Genomic DNA, 18,628 nt, shown 5'->3' with positions numbered 1-18,628 from the left:
CTGTCTTTCCTTGAAAATACTGCAAGATGTGCCTATCTCTTGAATTTTTTTTTTTTAATTTTTATTTTCTTTTTTTTTTTAAGATTTATTTGTTTTTGGAAGCTCTGGGTCTTTGTCGTGTGGGCTCTCTCTAGTTGCAGCTAGTAGGGACTACTCTGTAGTTGTGGTACACGGGCTTCTCGCTGCAGTGGCTTCTCTTGTCTGATCAGGGACTCGAGGGTGTGTAACGCTCCGGGCACTCGAGCACAGGCTCTGTATTTGTGATGCATGGGCTTAGTTGCTCCGAGGCATGTGGTGTCTTTCTGGACCACGGATCCGACTGGTGTCCCCTGCATTGCAAGGAGGACCCTTCAGCACTGGACCCCCAGTGGAGTCCTGTCTGTGTTTAATAACAATAATTTGAAGGAGAATTGAATAGTAAGCAATATTGATACTCATCTGTGGTGTCAGGTACACATGTACATTTATTTGCATAAGGAAAGTCTCACCTGGTTGGTTTTGTGTTATTTTTACGTGATGGAGTGCTGGATTGTGGTTTTGTTGTTGTTCAGTCGCTAAGACATGTCCGACTGTTTGCACCCCCATGGACTGTAGTATGCCACGTTTCCCTGTCCTTCATTATCTCCAGGGGTTTGCTCAAACTCATGTCCATTGAGTCGATGATGCCATTCAACCCTCTCATCCTCTGTTGCCCCCTTTTTCTCTAGCCCCCAGTCTTCTCCAGCATCGGAGACTTTTCCCATGAGTCGACTCTTCCCATCAGGTGGCCAACGTAATGGAGCTTCAGCATCAGTTCTTCCAGTGAATATTTAGGGTTGATTTCCTTCAGGATTGACTGGTTTGATATCCTTGCTGACTAAGGGACTCTCAAGAGTCTTCTCCAGCACCACAGTTCAAAAGCATCAATTCTTCAGTGCTCAGCCATCTATGGTCCGACTCTCACATCCTTACATAACTACTAGAAAAGCCATAGTTTTGACTATATGGACCTTTGTCAGCGAAGTGAATCTGCATTTCATGCTTTCTGAGTTTGTCATAGATTTTCTTCTCAAGAGCAAGCATCTTTTAATTTCATGGCTGTAGTCACCATCTGCAGTGATTTTGGAGCCCAAGAAAATCAAGTTTCCATTTTATCCCCATCTATTTGGCAAGAAGTGATGGAACCACATGCCATGATCTTCGTTTTTTGAATGCTGAGGTTTAAGCCAGCTTTGTCACTTTCCTCTTTCAGATTCTTCAAGAGACTCTTTAGTTCCTCTTTGCTTTCTTCTATTAAGGTGATATCATCTACATATTTGAGGTCATTGATATTTCTCCTGGCAATCTTGATTCCAGCTTGAGGTTCATCTAGTCCAGCATTTCTCATGATGTACTCTGCATATAAGTTAAATGAGCAAGGTGACAATATACAGCTTTGACATACTCCTTTCCTGATTTTGAACCATTCTGTGTTCCATGTCTCGTTCTAACTGTTGCTTTTTGACCTACATACAGATTTCTCAGGAGGCACATAAGGTGGTTTGGTATTCCCATCTCTATTAGAATTTTCCGCAGTTAGTTATGATCCACACAGTCAAAAGCATTAGCATAGTCAGTGAAGCAGAAGTAGATGTTTTTCTGAAATTCCCTTGCTTTTCCTGTGATCCAACAGGTGTTGGCAATTTGATCTCTTGTTCCTCTGTCTTTTCCAAATCCAGCTTGTACATCTGTATGTTCTCAGTTTATGTACTGCTGAAACCTGGCTTGAAGGATTTTGAGCATTACCTTACTAGTGTGTGAGATGAGTACAATTGTGCAGTAGTTTGAGCATTCTTTGGCATTGCCTATCTTAGGGATTGGAATGAAAACTGACCTTTTCCAGTCCTGTGGCCACTGATGAGTTTTCCAAATTTACTGGCCTATTGAGTACAACACTTTAACAGCATCATTGTTTTGGATTTGAAATAGCTAGAAGTTCATCACCTCCCACTAGGTTTGTTCATAGTAATGCTTCCTAAGGCCCGCTTGACTTCACACTCCAGAATGTCTGACTGTAGGTAAGTGACCACACCATCGTGGTTGTTCAGGTCATTAAACAATTTTTATATAGTTCTTCTGGGTATCCTTACCACCTCTTCTTAATATCTTCGGCTTCTGTTAGGTCTGTATCATTTCTGTCCTTCATTGAGCCCATCTTTGCATGAAAGATGGTTCCCTTGGTATCTCTAATTTTCTTGAAAATAGCTCTAGTCTTTCCCATTCTATTGTTTTTCTCTATTACTTTACACTGATTGCTGTGGAAGACTTTCTTATCTCTCCTTGCTTTTCTTTTGGAAATGGGTATAGCTTTCCTTTTCTCCTTTGCCTTTTGCTTGTCTTCTTTTCTCAGCTATTTGTAAGGCCTCCTCAGACAGCCATTTTGCCTCTTTGTATTTCTTTTTCTTGGGGATGGTCTTCATCACTGCCTCCTGTACAGTGTCACAAACCTCTCTCCACAGTTCTTCAGGCACTCTTTCTTTCAGATCTAATCCCTTGAATCTGTTTGTCACTTCCACTGTATAATCATAAGGGATTTGATTTATTTCATACCTGAATGGTCTAGCTGTTTTCCCTACTTTATTCAATTTCAGTCTGAATTTGGCAATAAGGAGTTAGTTATGATCTGAGCCACAGTCAGCCCTCGTTCTTGTTTTTGCTGACTGCGTAGAGCTTCTCTTCAACTGCAGAGAACATAATCAGTCTGGTTTTGGTATTGACCATCTGGTGGTGTCCATGTGTAGAGTCATCCCTTGTGTTGTTGGAAGAGGATGTTTACTATGACCAGTGCATTCTCTTGGCAAAACTCTGTTAGCCTTTGCCCTGCTTCATTTTGTACTCCAAGGCCAAACTTGCCTGTTACTCCAGGTATCTCTTGATTTCCTACTTTTCCATTCCAGTCCCCTATGATGAAAAGCCGTCTTTTTTTGGTGTTAGTTCTAGAAGGTCTTGTAGGTCATCATAGAACTGTTCAGCTTCTTCGGCGTTAGTAGTTGGGGCATAGAGTTGGATTACTATTATGTTGATTACCTTGAAAACCAACAGAGATCATTCTGTCAGTTTTGAGATTGCACCCAAGTACTGCATTTTGGACTCTTGTTGACTCTGAGGGCTACCTCATTTCTTCAAAGGGATTCTTGCCCACAGTTGTAGATAAAATGGTAATCTTAGTTAAATTCACCCATTCCAGTCCATTTTAGTTCAATTGCTAAAATGTCGATGTTCATTCTTGCCGTCTCCTGTTTGACCACTTCCAATTAACCTTGATTCATGGATCTAATATCCCAGTTCCTGTGCGATACTGCTCTTTACAGCATCAGATTTTACTTTGACCACCAGACACAGCCACAACCGAGCATTGCTTCCTCTTTGTCTCAGAGTCTTGATTCCTTCTGGAGCTGTTTCTCTGCTTTTCTCCAGTAGCATATTGGACACCTACCGACCTTGGGGGCTTCATCTTTCAGTGTTAGGATTGTGGTTTATATGAAGCTTAACTCTTTGGGCTAACTTCATCTTTCATATCCAGATTCTTAGTAACCCTGATTGAAATAGGGGAATACTTTGAGAAATCAAATGTAACAGTCTCATACTTTCTTCCTGAATAGTCTCATTGCTAAAAGTCAGATATACGTATATGTTGGAAGGAATGTTCTGTGGTATGAATCTAGACATCAGTTTGCTAGTTTAAATAGAGATTTTCATTGTCCAGTTTTATGTTATCTTGATAAATTGAACCATGAGAAGTAACATTGCTCAGTGATCCTCTACATTTTGGGTTTGCACAGAACAGAGTTGGCTTCCTGCAAAGTTCATTGAAGACTAGCTAAGACCCAGTACTTAGGAGAGCCATTTACAGTCAGCTGCAAGGCCTGTCACCTGTTAGAGACTGAGGAAGGTGTGGGCACCTCCCCAGCCTGGTGGTAACGGCCAGTCCTACCGCTCACTCCCCTTGTCAACTACAGCTGCAAGGTTTAAACCCGGTTCTCTAATGAAGGCAGAAGGGGCCCTGCTCTTGCCCACTCATGAATCTTGACCTCGCAGAATCAGGGTATGGTCATGGTTCTGTATTTTTCCCCCTTCTTTGTCAGAAGAAGGGCAGTGCTTCCCTCATCATGTAGCTTAGAATTCCTTTGGTCCCAATCCTCAGAGTTTGTCCGCCACTTTCTGATGTCCAGCCCTGCCAGAATACCTTGTGCTGCCCAACAACATCGTGGTAGGGCAGAAGGGGACCTGTGCACCTGCTAAGGATCCTGTCTGTGTATTTTCCCTCAATAAACACTTTTTTAGTGGGTCTGATGTATGTGCTGCTTGACCATTTGTCCTTGTTTGTATAGCAACCCTAAAATAGCACTTCAATTCTGAAATCATTTAATAACTTCTTATGATAGGAATGATGCGGTATACACTTGTAAGAACCTTGTCTTTGAGGGCAGCAGAAATAAATCCTGTAGTCACTGAGGGTTCGAAGTGCTGGATATTTCTGTCACTAATCTCATATCAGGTATAATATGGTGGTATTATAATAGCAGTTATAGTCTATTTGGGTATCATAACATTTATTAAAACCTTTCACATGCTTTCTACCCGACTGTTAGTGATTTTTTTCACGCATCTAGCATGCCTAGACGGCAAATACCAAAACTACAGGAATTTTAACTAGTTTAATGTCATTGTGAAAAAGTGTGTCTGTTTAAATCAAAGGTGTTTAAAAGTATTATTTTCACACCTCTTCATCTTCATAGTTTATGGATTAGAAAGATATTTTTAAACACTAGTGTAAAACATTATTATAAGTAAACTTTGTATGCCCTGCCATATTTCTTATAGTAGTTTAATAATGTTAATATAGAAATGGTAATATAAAGCAATGTTTAAACTTGATATCTGTATATCTCTAAGTTAGATATGGTATTTGATATAACTTAATAACTAATATTTGATCAGCCAATTTTTTTTTTACAACAAAGTACAGTCTTGCTGTAGCTTCTATTCATTATGTTTTTCAAGTCTTTTCCTTTGAAAGGCCATTTAGGGAAATGTAAAGGTTAATTTTATATATATACACAGTTGAGTTCAGTCACTCAGTCGTGTCCGACTCTTTGCAACCCCATGAATCACAGCACGCCAGGCCTCCCTGTCCATCACCAGCTCCCGGAATTCACTCAAACTCATGTCCATCGAGTCGGTGATGCCATCCAGCCATCTCATTCTCTGTCGTCCCCGTCTCCTCCCACCCCCAATCCCTCCCAGTAGAGGTGACTAAATTTCTCTCTTTTTTATAGTCATATGTTCTTGTAAACAGAAATCCACAGAAGCCAAATACTTCTTCATTGTTTTAATAGAATTATTGCCTGACTAAATCACTGGATGCAATTGGATCAAGTTATTTTAAAAGTTTGTTTCAAGCTATCCATATATGAGAGCTGGAAATGTTATTAACTATTTTGTTGTATAGAGATACATTTAGGTGTACATATAGATCAGGGAAAGGAGGAGATGGAAAAAATGAAAAGAGGGAGTTAATTTGCTAGAGTTCTTAAGAATACCTTTTAGCATTAGCATGCCCCATTTTTTTCTATATTTTGCCTCATCAAATATTCAAAATAATAGAAATGATACCATTCAGTATGTTTTAGTAATATTTTTCCATCTTAATGTTAGGTCGTCAAACATGAACTAGCTTACTTATTGACTGGAATTCTTGGAGCAGCAATAGATTATTGGATTGTCCTGAGTCTTAATATGGGTCGAAATGTGATGCGACCCCTCTCTGATGACTTAGGAAGTTACATCTCCCTTTCCTGTGATGGTGAGTATGTTCTATGTTGCATGAGCCTTATTCCTCACACACGTCATGATTTTATAAAATTTGATATTATTGTGTGGAAAATTGTACCTGGAAATAAAGTATTATGTATTTATATATAATATTAATCATGTTTCTCTTAATTCTACAACTAAAAATTTAAACTGCCTCTTAAAAGTAAATATTTAAATAGATTTACCATTTTTTTGTTTGGTGTTTTAGAATCTCACGTGGTAAAAAGTATTTTTAATACATTTAATACTTCTAATCATTCAACTAGAAAGCATTATATCTCTGTAATATTATCTGTGCCATATGAACAGTTTCCTGGTCTCTTCCTGCATGAATACTTAACAGTATTAAATGAAAATCATTCAGTCAGAATACTTACTATGGTATAGAAAGCCACTTGTATTAACTTGAGCTTATATTGCTGGTTAAAACATTTCCCCCATGTACCTGTTGCTGTATAATTTTTCTTATTATAACAAAAAGCTGCTCCTGGTTCTTTTCCATTGAGTCTGATGATCTAACAAATTAGCATGGATGAAACAAAAGTAATATGTAACACATATGTATAATTTTATCACTCTTCCTCCTCCCTGTATTATCTGATTTTAAAGTTCCCCCTAAAGTAATAGGAATATTATTTAAGCAATATGATGACAGAACTCATTTTCACATGCTTACTTTATGTTTTGTATGTATGTGTATTAGTAGCTTAATCATGTCTGACTCTTTACGACACCATGGACTGTAGCCCACCTTTTTCTGTTCATGGAATTCTCCAGACAAGAATACTGGAGTGGGTAGCCATTTCCTTTAAAGGGGATCTTCCCAACCCAGGGATTGAACCCTGGACTCCTGCATTGCAGATGAATTATGTACTGTCTGAGCCACCAGAGAAGCCCAATGAAGGTTGTTGCTAACCCTTTTGGGTCTCCAGAGTTAAGGGAGGCTTCTGTAAGACTTTTTTACATTCTTTTTTCTTTTTTTCATATAGTTGACATACAGCTTTACCTTAGTTTCAGGTATACTACATTGTTTGACATTTGTATATGTTAAGAAATGGTCACCACTGCTAGAAATCTAGTAACCGTCTGTCCCCATACAAAGCTATTATAATGTTATCCACACTATGTATATTCTTACTCTTCAAAGCCAGAGTAGTGCCCTATGAACCATTTCCTCCCTCTCTCCCTTTCTCCCTTCTTTCCTAAATTTCTAAAATGAGCATATTTTAAACCAAGTGAACTTTTATAGCTTTCAAATATAACAGGTAATTTTGATATACTTAAAAATATTTTAGACTGCTAAGTATTGTGTTTTTTTGCACATGTGTTTCATTGCATCTTAGTTTTATATAAAAGAAGAAGTTATTGAATATGCTGTCAATCACTTTAATACTTCGAACAGAGATTCTAGAATAGGAATCCAGGCTGTAACTGGGTTCAGGATTTATTCGATGATGCCCTCTGCAAAGAGAGGTCTCCCTTTATACTACTGAAGTTAGAAGATTTTTATCTAAAGCATTTTATCTTCTTTTTTTCTTTCTTTTTCATTGAGCTGAGGGGTGATTACTGTTCCTTTTGTGAAGTGGCTGTCCTTTGTTCCATGACTTTTTAACATTTCTTAGCTCAAATTCAATCTTACTTCAGAATCCTTTCTTATCATTTCTTTCCCACCATTCCTACTAGATAGTGTGTGAGTTTTTTTTTTTTTTTTTTCCTTTCCATTTTAGAAACAGAATTCTGGCATTATTTGCTAGCATGGGAACTAAACATTCAGCTAAAAGGATTCCCTGTTTTCATTCCATAATGAAACCTCTTTGAGTTGGAGGACCCATGATAGGATTAGCAGTGCCTTTACAGATTATCAGTATATTTATATGCATTGTTTCCAGTGTGTATTGGTTACCTCTAGGGAGATACATGGAGAAGGAAATGGCAACCCACTCCAGTGTTCTTGCCTGGAGAATCCCAGGGATGGGGGAGCCTGGTGGGCTTCCGTCTGTGGGGTCACACAGAGTCGGACACGACTGAAGTGACTTAGCAGCAGCAGGGAGATACAACTTACCTTACAGTTCAACCAAATGCATGAAATAATGAGCCTTGTATTAACAGAGTTCTACTGTGTGTTATGAATCAACTCTAATGCTTTCCTTACTCATAATCAAATGTCCCTTAACTTTAAAGCAAGCATCGTTACCCACTGTTACTACCAGTTTTCACAAGACAGATTTAAACCTAACACATCTGAGTCTGTAACTGACTTCAGCTGAAATTAGACTTTAATGTTACCATTATAATCCTGTGAACAGACTGATTACTTTGCTCTCAGTTATGTTTGATCACTAATATTTAAAACTACAAGAGATTAAACTGTATTCCTGTTTGAAATGTGTGTTTAAGCCTCTCCTTCCCCTTTTCAAAGCACACACAATTGGTTTCTTAGGCTTCCAATTAAGCCATCGATGGGCGGTTTTAAATATATGTATATATATAAATGATTCAAATTAATATCTCCTAAATTTTTGTTAGTACATGTTGATTTTAAGTCTTTGTCAGGAGAGAAAAGTCAAGTAAATGATTTATCCTTAAGAGCAGTAGCTTTTCTACAACTAATATGTGAAACTAAATTGTTTATTATAGAGCTTGTAGAATAATACACTTAATCCCTACAAGTGAATCTGGTATTCTGGTAATGTCCCTTTCGTCAGTATTTTGATGGAGAATCATTTCCTTGTTCAGTTGCTAAGTCGTGTCTAACTCTTTGCCACTCCATGGACTCAGTACGCCAGGCTTCCCTGTCCTCTGCTGTCTCCCGGAGTTTGCTCAAATTTATGTCCATTGAGTCAGTGGTGCTATATAGCCATCTCATCCTCTGCCTCCCTCTTCTCCTTTTGCCTTCAGTCTTTCTCAGCATCAGGGTCTTTTCTAGTGAGTCAACTTTTCCCGCAGGTGGCCAAAGTATTGGAGCTTCAGCATTATTCCTTCCAATCAGTGTTTAGAATTGACTGGTTTGATCTCCTTGGTGTCCAGGGGACTCTCAAGAGCCTTTTCTAGCACCACAATTCAAAAGCATCGGTTCTTCGGTGCTCTGCATTATTTATGGTCCAACTCTCACATCTCTACGTGACTACTGGAGAAACCATCGCTTTGACTATATGGGCCTTTTTTGGCAAAGTGATGTCTTTGCTTTTCGCTATCTAGGTTTGTCATAGCTTTCCTTTCAAGGAGCAAACATCTTTTAATTTCATGATGCAGTCACCATCTACAGTGATTTTGGAACCCAAGAAAATAAAGTCTGTCATTGTTTCGCCATCTATTTGCCATGAAGTGATGGGACCGGTTGCCATGATCTAAGCTTTTTGAATGTTGAGTCTTAAGCCAACTTTTTCACTCTCCTCTTTCACTTTCATCAAGAGGCTCTTTAGTTCTTGGCTTTCTGCCATAAATGTGTCATCTGCATATCTGAGGTTATTGATATTTCTCCTGGCAATCTTGATTCCAACTTTTGATTACACAGCCTGGCATTTCCCTTGATGTATTCTGCATTTAAAGTTAAATAAGCAGGGCAGCAGTATGCAGCCTTGTCAGACTCCTTCCCAGTCTTGAACCAGTCCGTTGTTCCATGTCCAGTTCAAACTGTTGCTTATTGACCTGCATACAGGCTTCTCAGGAGACAGGTAAGGTGGTCTTGTATTGCCATCTTTTTAAGAATTTTACACAGTTTGTTATGATCCAAACAGTCAAAGGCCTTCTGCATAGTCAGTGAAGCAGACATTTTTTCTGGAACTTCCTTGCTTTCTCCCTGATTCAGTGAATGTTGTCAATTTGATCTCTGGTTCCTCTGCCTTTTCTAAATCCAGCTTGTACATCTGGAAGTTCTCAGTTCACTTATTGTTGAAGCCTAGCTTGAAGGATTTTGAGCATTACCTTGCTAGCATGTGAAGTGAGTGCAATTGTGCAGTGGTTTGAACATTCTTTGGCATTGCCCTTCTTTGGGATTGGAATGAAAATTGACTTTTTCCAGTCCTGTGGCCACTTGTAAGTTTTCCAAATATGCTGACACATTGAGTGCGGCACTTTCACAGCATCATCTTTTAGAATTTAAAATAGCTCAGCTAGAATTCTGTCACTTCCACTAGCTTTGTTCATAGTAATACTTCCTAAGGCCCACTTGACTTCACACTCCAGGATGTCCAGCTCTGGGTGAGTAACCACACCATCATGACTGTCTGGGTCATTAAGATCTCTTTTGTATAATTCTTGCCACCTCTTCTTAATCTTTTTGCTTCTGTTAGGTCCTTTCCATTTCTGCCCTTTATACCTGCCCATCCTTTCATGAAATGTTCCCTTGAGATCTCCAGTTTTCTTGAAGAGATCTCTAGTCTTTCCCATTCTGTTTTCCTCTGTTGCCTTCTTATCTCTCCTTGCTGTTATCTTGAACTCTGTTTTTCCCTTCTATTGTTTCCTCAGCTATTTTTTTAATGCCTCCTCAGACAACCACTTTGTCTTTTTGTATTTCTTTTTCTCTAGTATGGTTTTGGTCACTGACTCCTGTTCAGTGTTGCAAACCTCCGTACTTCAGGCACTCTGTCTACTATATCTAATCCCTTGAATCTACTTGTCACCTCCACTGTAATATCATAAGGGATCTGATTTAGGACATACCTGAAAGGCTAGTGGTTTTCCCCACTTTCTTCAATTTAAGCCTGAATTTTGTGATAAGGAACACAGTCAGCTCTCAGTCTTTTCATGGTTTTTTTTTTCCCCTAACTTGCCCCACTTGAGGTCTCCTTTCCCTAAGCTTTAGGGTTGTATTCCTTATACCTTTTTGTTTTTGCCCTTGGAGGGAAAGGTTGGTTGAGTGGTTTGTGTTGATTTCTTATTAGGGGTGACTTGTGCCTATGTTCTCATTTCAGGGAGCTTAGCCTATCCCCCTGGAGGCCTGGGGTCTTCTGCGGTCGTCTAGAGGTTGCTTTGTAGGAGTTGTTCCGTATCTTCATGAGTTTTTGATGTAATTGTAGGGAAGCTGGCGATCTCCCCGTCTTACTCCTCTGCTATCTTTCTCCGCTATCTTCTTCTGCGTCCACAGTCAGCCCTAGATCTTGTTTTTGCTGACTGTAATAGAGTTTCCCATCTTCAGCTGCAAGGACCTAATCCAATCTGATTTCAGTATTGACTATCTGGTGATGTCCATGAGTAGTTTTCTCTTGGGTTGTTGGGAAAGGGTGTTTACTGTGACCCTGTGTTCTCTTGACAAAAACGCTTACCCTTTGCCCTGCTTCATTTTGTACTCCAAGGCCAAAGTTGCCTATCACTCTAGATACCTCTTGATTTTCTACTTTTGCATTCTAGTTGCCTGTGATGAAAAGGACATCTTTTTTTGATGTAAGTTCTAGAAGATGTTGTAGGTCTTCATAGAACCTACAGCCTCCGCTTCTTCATCATCAGTGGTTGGGGCATAGACTTGGATTAATTACTGTGATGTTGGATGGTTTGCCCCAGAAATGAGATTAGTACTTTGTCGTTTTTGAGGTTTCACCCATGTACTGCTTTTCAGATTCTTTTGTTGACTATGGGGGCTACTCCATTTTTTCTAATGAATTCTTGCCCATAGTCATAGCTGTAATGGTCATCTGAATTAAATTTGCCCATTCCCGTCCATTTTAGTTCATGGATGCCTAAGATGTCGATGTTCAGTCTTTCTATCTCCTGCTTGGCCATGTCCAATTTACATTGATTCATGGATCTAATATTCCAGGTTCCTATGCGATATTGTTCTTTATTGCATCAGATTTTACTTTCACCACCAGACTATCCATAACTGACCATTGTTTCTGCTTTGACCCAGTCACTTCATTCTTTTTGGAGCCATTAGTAATTGCCCTCTGCTCTTCTTTAGTAGCATATTGGACCCCTTCCCACCTGAGGGGCTCATCTTCTGGTGTCATGTCTTTTTGACTTTTCATACTGTTCATGGAGTTCTCATAGCAAGAGTACTGGAGTGGGTTGCTATTTCCTCTTCCATTGAACTGTGTTTCTCACTCTTCACTGTGACCTGTCCATCTTGGGTGACCCTGCATAGCATGGCCCATGGCCTCATTTAGTTAAGCCCCTTCTCCACGACCAGGCTGTGGTCAGTGAAAGGGTGTCTTACATTACTTCTCTTCTTTATCTTTCATCCTTCTCTGCAATTATAGGATTTGTGGATGCGGTTGGAGGAAAAATGTCTTCCTATCAGCTCAAGACTAATCAATGCAAATTAAATGTGCCTATTTAAAAACCAAGTTCTGGTTTTCTGTAGACAGCCCAGTTGTGGGAAGAGATCTTTAACATTAATTGGAAAGTATAGTAATAAAACGGAGAAGGCAATGGCAAGCCACTCCAGTACTCTTGCCTAGAAAATCCCATGGATGGAGGAGCCTGGTAGGCTGCAGTCTGTGGGGTCGCTAAGGGTCGGACACGACTGAGCGACTTCACTTTCACTTTTCACTTTCCACTTCCACACACTGGAGAAGGAAATGGCAACCCACTCCAGTGTTCTTGCCTGGAGAATCCCAGGGACGGGGGAGCCTGGTGGGCTTCCATCTATGGGGTCACACAGAGTCGGACACGACTGAAGTGACTTAGCAGCAGCATAGTAATAAAAACCCGTGTCTAACTGTATATTCATATATCATCTCTCCATTCATGTGTATATATATAAAATTTCCAGCCTTTTATTTAAAATAATAAAAAGTAATGGTTGTTTCAAATGTGAGAACATATGCCATTAAAAAAAATTCCTCTTGAAGATCAAGGAATAGGAATATTATCTATTTTTCATGGTTTAAAATTTTGTGGGTGAATCTTACTGGTGTAGAAACCATAATTTGAATGAATAAAGTCCATGGAGGAAATAGTCTATAGAAAGAAATTTTATAGTGTGTAGCAATAACTATATTTACTTCTCTTGTTTTCTACAGACTTTTCTTCACAGGACTTAGAGATTTTTATTTCTTCCTTTTCCTCCTCCTGGCTTCAAATGTTTGTTGCAGAGGCAGTCTTTAAAAAGTTGTGTTTACAGAATTCCATTAGTATTGCTTCTGAGTCACTTTCTCTTCAGAAAATGGTAAGTGCCACTCTGTTTTAGTTCTTTTAATTTTTAAGAAGTAAATGTATACATTCAGTTTTTAAATATTCTTAGTTATTCTAATAATTGTAGAGAGCATATTAATCATGTTTCAAATATATATAAAAGCAGGTAGTTTTCTACCTCAAAATCTAATAATTATTGAATAGAAATTTTAATTACTTGAGAATAATTAAGAGTTGATAACAGAAAAATTATACAAGAATCTTTGTATCACTTGCCGCAGTACCTAATATTGTTATTTTGGAAAGACTGTGATCCAGAAAAATTCTACATAGTATTTAAGGGTATTTAAAAAGTAAAATTTGCAAATGACTCCAAGGTTACACACATATAAAGAGTTTTATCTTGGCTATCTTTAGCTATTATTGGTATTTATTATTCTTCAGTAATTTCAGTAATTTCTTCAACAAATGAGAAATATACTTGTTTGTAATTGGTCAGGTTGGGGAAATACTGTTTGCAACAATCTTTGTCTTTAATGACTTTTGCACTCCTTATTCCATTTATTACAGATTTCTTTTCTGTTAAAGGAAGGCATTACCAAGATGGAAATGACAAAATGCCATTTGTACATAAACCAGAAATACTAAAAATAGGCAAATTAATTATAACAAGTTGGGCATGAGACTCCTCAAAAGAGCTTTCCTAAGTGAACATCAAATTTGAGTTTAAAAAAAATTATTTTTAAGAAAGTAACTTTCTTCTTGTGTATGTCATATTGACATAATGACATGGAACTAGCAGCTTTCTTAATATTTTAGCATGTTCAAATGACATAGGGAGGCAACCATATGATGAAACCAAGAAAATACAACTACATTTAATGGTGAAATGAATCAGGTAATTTCTCTTAACTGTTCCAGGTTTTTGTAGTTGAGAAAGCAATATAATATTATTTTGCAACAGGTATATTCCTACTTGCCAGCTTTGGGGAAAACTGGTGTGCATGGGACTAGAAAGATGCAGATACCAAAGAAAATAGGACCGCGGCCTTGCTTTGAATCTCAGAGGGCCTTAATAATGCTGAATGGTGCTAAACAGAAACAAGGTGAAGGGCTGCCAGAGATCCCGTAAGTGATGCTTGTATGCCAGCTCTGCTTTGTTTCCAAGTACAGCTCTTCTTGGGCATTTCTTGAACCGTATGGTTATCTAAAATGTTGTCTGAATTATGCTGATCAGCAGAAAACTCAGTTTTAGACCTATGAGTACACATGATCAACATTTTCACTTTCTTTAATTCAATGTTCATGCTTTCTTTCTATTAAAAGAAGTAAAACTCTTCATCAGAATATTGTTCCACACAATTTTTCCCCTGTAATTTAAAATACTACTTATGTATAGTAAAGACAGAACTTCAGAATGCATGGTCATGTGAGATACTCTGAATTGTTTTAATAGCCTTCCCAAATGAGAAACCTACTCTCAAAGTATGCAATGCAAAATTCAGAAAACTTGAAATCTTTGGGAAGAAGAGGATAGGATTAGAATATGAAAATAAGAATGGGAAGTAGGGGCCTGAATTTTGATCTTATTAGCATTTTGCTTTAGTCTCTCTGCCAAATATGGTTTACTTGGTCTCAACTTCTTTATCTGATGTTCAGTATTCATAAACTTTTCGGTGGCCAGTTGGGGGGTGCGAAGTTAAGAAAATGAAAATTAATGCATTAAAACTTGTTCCTATACAGTTGAAATAAATATAAAAATAGAAAGCAGTAAAGATTTGAATGAATAATGGGGTTTAAATTAAAAGAATGCTAGATTTTTTTTTTTTTTTTAAACTTAACAATAAAATTTGTGCTGCCATGCTTTGGTGAGAAACACGCTTTCCTTATGTCTTACTTTCTTTTCAGAGAACTGAATCTTACTAAATGTTCCTCATCATTAAAAAGATTGAAAAAGAAGTCAGAAGGAGAATTGTCATGTTCCAAGGAGAATTGCCCCTCTTTAGTTACAAAGATAAATTTTCGCAAGACTAATTTAAAAGGTATTCCAAATATTTAAATTAATTTATGCTAGGAACTTTGTGTGGTTGTAGTCAGTATTTGCAAGTGTTACACACTGGCCTTGATGAATACTTCACCTTAAATATTGGATGAGGTCCAGGAAAATACCTTCGTGGAGAGCATATTATTTTTTGAACTGCCATTTATACAAAAAAAAAAAAAAAGTGTTTAATACCTGGTGTAATAGAGTATTCCTCCCTTTTCTCCACGAGCCTTTTCAAATATTAAACACTGTGTAGCTCATGTTGAGCTTATTCCAGACTTGCCTGCCTTACTTTTCTATTCCACCTCAACCTGTGCTGCTTAGGATCAGTGTCTTGTGATTTGAAAGTATAATTCAGTCTTCATCTCTTTCAGTTCTAGACGTTTTGTGAACAAAGAATGAGAAGTAGGCTATGTTACATAGCTGTGTTAAGCATATGGACTCTTTTCTTCCAGGCATTGAGCCCAGACTATGAAATGTGCTTGGCTTTTGGTTCTAACTATACTGGAACCTAAGTACCTAAAGGGATGGAGTAACAAGAATAGCGTTGTAATAATTCACTCTGGCACTTCTTTAACTTAGGTACCCCTTTAACTCAGAATTTTGATGCCTTCCAAGAGTCTATATCCAGCCAAAGTAAATTGCTAAGTCTCTTGTTTATGACCTATATTATGTTTTTAATACAAATGTTATCATTATGGTACCAAGCTTTCATGTAATATTTTTACATGGCATAAGTTCATCATAGCATATCACAAATGTAAAACAACTGCCCATTTGCCTCAAAATATGAAAAATGTATTAAATGTGAACTCAGACATTAACTTCACAAAAGTGTCCTTTTTCTTTGTTGATTGTGTCAGAAAGTAAAATGAATATGAATGACTTTAGACTGAACAGCAGAAGGAACTGGGAGGGAGGAAGAGAATTGAGAAATAGTAGGGAAAAACTTTAAAAGCTTTTCAGTGCCTTTAAAATAAATGTTTTAGTAGAAATTGTAGAGATAATCTGTAAAAACTGAACACTGGAAAAATGTGCTGCTTAGTATTTTATAGCAAGAAAGAGTTTGATTCAGTATGTTTTTAATTTTCAAAGCAATCAGTTAATATTTTTTTAATCCCCCTTACATCAAATCATTACTTGTATCTTATTAATCTTGTTTACAACAGAGAGGGATATAGACAGTTTTAGGCAGCAGGCACTAATTGCATACCACCCCCTCCCCCCAGAAAAGACTTTATCATTCTGTTTTTTATTCTTGTTCAGCTTTAAATGGTACCAAGGATTTTTTTTTGCATGTGTGTGCGTGCGTGTATGTGTGTGCGTGTGTGTTTATATTAAGATTCCCCCATTTCTCCTTCTCTGTGCTGCTGTAGCCAAGCCAGACAGCCTATTGAGAAGCAGCAAACCATCTGTTAATGGATTTGAAGTTCTGAATTACACTTGAGTGTGTAGAGGCACTCGTGCTTAGCCAGAAACATTCATTTGAATTAAGCTATCAATGCTGTATAAAAAAGAGCCATACATTTAACGTAGGTTCATGAATAAATTTAAGAGAGGGCAATTGCACTCTAAACTTTTATTGCTGTAAAACCCAGTATTTTTGGTGTTCTCTGATCATTTGGGGGTTTTATAGCAGGACTGAAGCTTTAAACCTTGAACTAGGAGGAGACAATGACTGTGTTAAACCTTTTGCAGTAGAATTTCATTGCTGAATTGCTGACAGAGAGGCTCTATAAAGAGGATGGGGTTCCCTCCCCCTTCTTTTTTTTTTTTTTCCTAATGTAAGAGATGTTTAAACCAGTCAAAAGGAAAACTCAATAAATAATTTTCTGGCATGGGGCCAGATATCCTAGTTCATGCCCTTTGATTATTTTCTTTAGTTGATATCTTGTCTTCTCTGGAATAATCTATTAATTTTTTATGGCAGGAGAAACAGCCCTCCATAGAGCTTGCATAAATAACCAAGTGGAGAAATTGATTCTTCTTCTCTCTATGCCAGGAATAGACATCAATGTTAAAGGTAAGTTCTTAATCTTTGTTGTCTAATTCAGTGTTTTATATTTGTGATATTAAATAGTTTAATTTCAGCATTACTAAAAATCACTTAAGTATATTTACCTAACATATCTTCAAAGTATTGTTGGTAGCAAAACCAAGAAATTCATCACATACTGATGTAGAAGAGTGCACAGTCATTTTTGGCATCTATATTTTGACATAACCCCACCATCAACATTTTAAAATAGTTTGTCTTTTATTTTATTTTATTGTTTATAATTAGAAATTTTATACCCCTAGGCATTTATATCAAAGCATTCTGTTTGTATATAAGGCACTTATGAAGTCACACTGATAAGGGAAGTAGAATTTCAGTACTTCACTACCAAAAGTCGTACTTTTGCCGTTTAAAAATTTGCCTTGATTTCTAATTTAGACAATGCTGGCTGGACGCCTTTGCATGAAGCCTGTAACTATGGCAACACAGTGTGTGTCCAGGAAATTTTGCAACGTTGTCCAGAGGTAGATCTGCTCACTCAAGTGGACGGGGTGACTCCTTTGCATGATGCGCTGTCAAACGGACATGTAGAAATTGGCAAGCTGCTGCTCCAGCATGGGGGTGAGTGCATTTATGCTAAGCGGGTTATGATAAATTATCCAGTTTTTTGATGAATCCCTCAGAGGTAGAAAGCATTTTATATTTTAAGATCTAAAAGGAACGGTGCCTTTATTACATTTTAATGAAAAGTAAACATGAAAAGTCTGCTAGCATATAAATTTAGTAAGGATAAAAGCCTTTTGATAAAATGCATTGATTTCTTGTGTCATTAAGCCTGTTTACCTTTGTTACGAGAATATATTTTGAATTGGGTATGTTGGTTTGTACTGTTAATCCTTTTACTTAAAAGTATGTAATGTCTATAACCCAGCTATTTCTGAAAGCTTATTAATAAGTATATGTAAATATTCATTTGTGAGTACTTGGGTATTTCATTCTTATTTCACTTCCTATATATAACTGCTAACGTGATTTTTCTTTTTCTTTAATGAGTCATTTCTTTATAGACTACAAAAAAAGATAGCCTAGAATACCTTTTCTTTATTCACATTTTGTAGTCAATTAAGTTAAGTAGGAGAATTGCCAAATGGTGATAACTGTTGTGTAGGGGTTTGTGATGGAAGTAACTTGAGCTCAGTATTCATCTACTGCTTTTTCTGCTGATTTCTTATATGATTTCTGCTTTCCAAACCCTTCCCCAGCCCCCCAGTTCAGTGATATTCTTCTTATATCTGAACTGAATAATATAAATTTTATATCAAAATGTTCAAAACTGATTTCGGTTTTAAAAGGAAAAACAAAGGAAAAGTGATGATAAGCTTATAATGCAGATTTCTTTAAATTTCCTGTTACTTTTATTTGTATTAAAAATACTGTTGTACTATTTGTCCAGTAATTAAAGCTGTCTGATTCTGGATGAAAATAAATAGTATATTTTATTTAGATATCTCTTACCTATGTATCTATATCTAGTTCTCATTTGTCTGTCTAAGGAAGGCTCTGTATCATGGTAGTTTGGTGTATTTGGTTATTTATAGTCTTCTCCTGCCCCCTAAAGGCCTTTGTGTGTCTGTTTTACTTAGACCGTTTCATAATCAATATATTTTTCAGTTCTTAGA

General features: G+C 37.4%; 1 protein-coding gene across 5 annotated transcripts in view; it reads left to right on the top strand.

Annotated features, from left to right (window-relative positions):
- The window catches only part of SLF1 (SMC5/6 complex localization factor 1), a 107,951-nt gene that overhangs the window by 49,472 nt on the left and 39,851 nt on the right, over positions 1–18,628 (top strand). For all 5 annotated transcript variants that reach the window (XM_088838463.1, XM_088838461.1, XM_088838462.1 and 2 more), the window contains exons 15-20: positions 5,677–5,824; positions 12,795–12,940; positions 13,871–14,034; positions 14,815–14,948; positions 16,881–16,973; positions 17,388–17,570. In XM_088838463.1, coding sequence (XP_088694589.1) covers positions 5,677–5,824; positions 12,795–12,940; positions 13,871–14,034; positions 14,815–14,948; positions 16,881–16,973; positions 17,388–17,570 — 868 coding nt within the window. The remainder of the gene's footprint in view (positions 1–5,676; positions 5,825–12,794; positions 12,941–13,870; positions 14,035–14,814; positions 14,949–16,880; positions 16,974–17,387; positions 17,571–18,628) is intronic.

The sequence above is a fragment of the Moschus berezovskii genome, chromosome 8 (genome assembly GCF_049115385.1).
Source record: "Moschus berezovskii isolate FMDL1 chromosome 8, NW_MosBer_1.0, whole genome shotgun sequence".
In the NCBI taxonomy this organism is placed as follows: domain Eukaryota; kingdom Metazoa; phylum Chordata; class Mammalia; order Artiodactyla; family Moschidae; genus Moschus; species Moschus berezovskii.
Note: the sequence above shows the minus strand (reverse complement) of the source record. Positions and strands in the feature narration are given on the sequence as shown.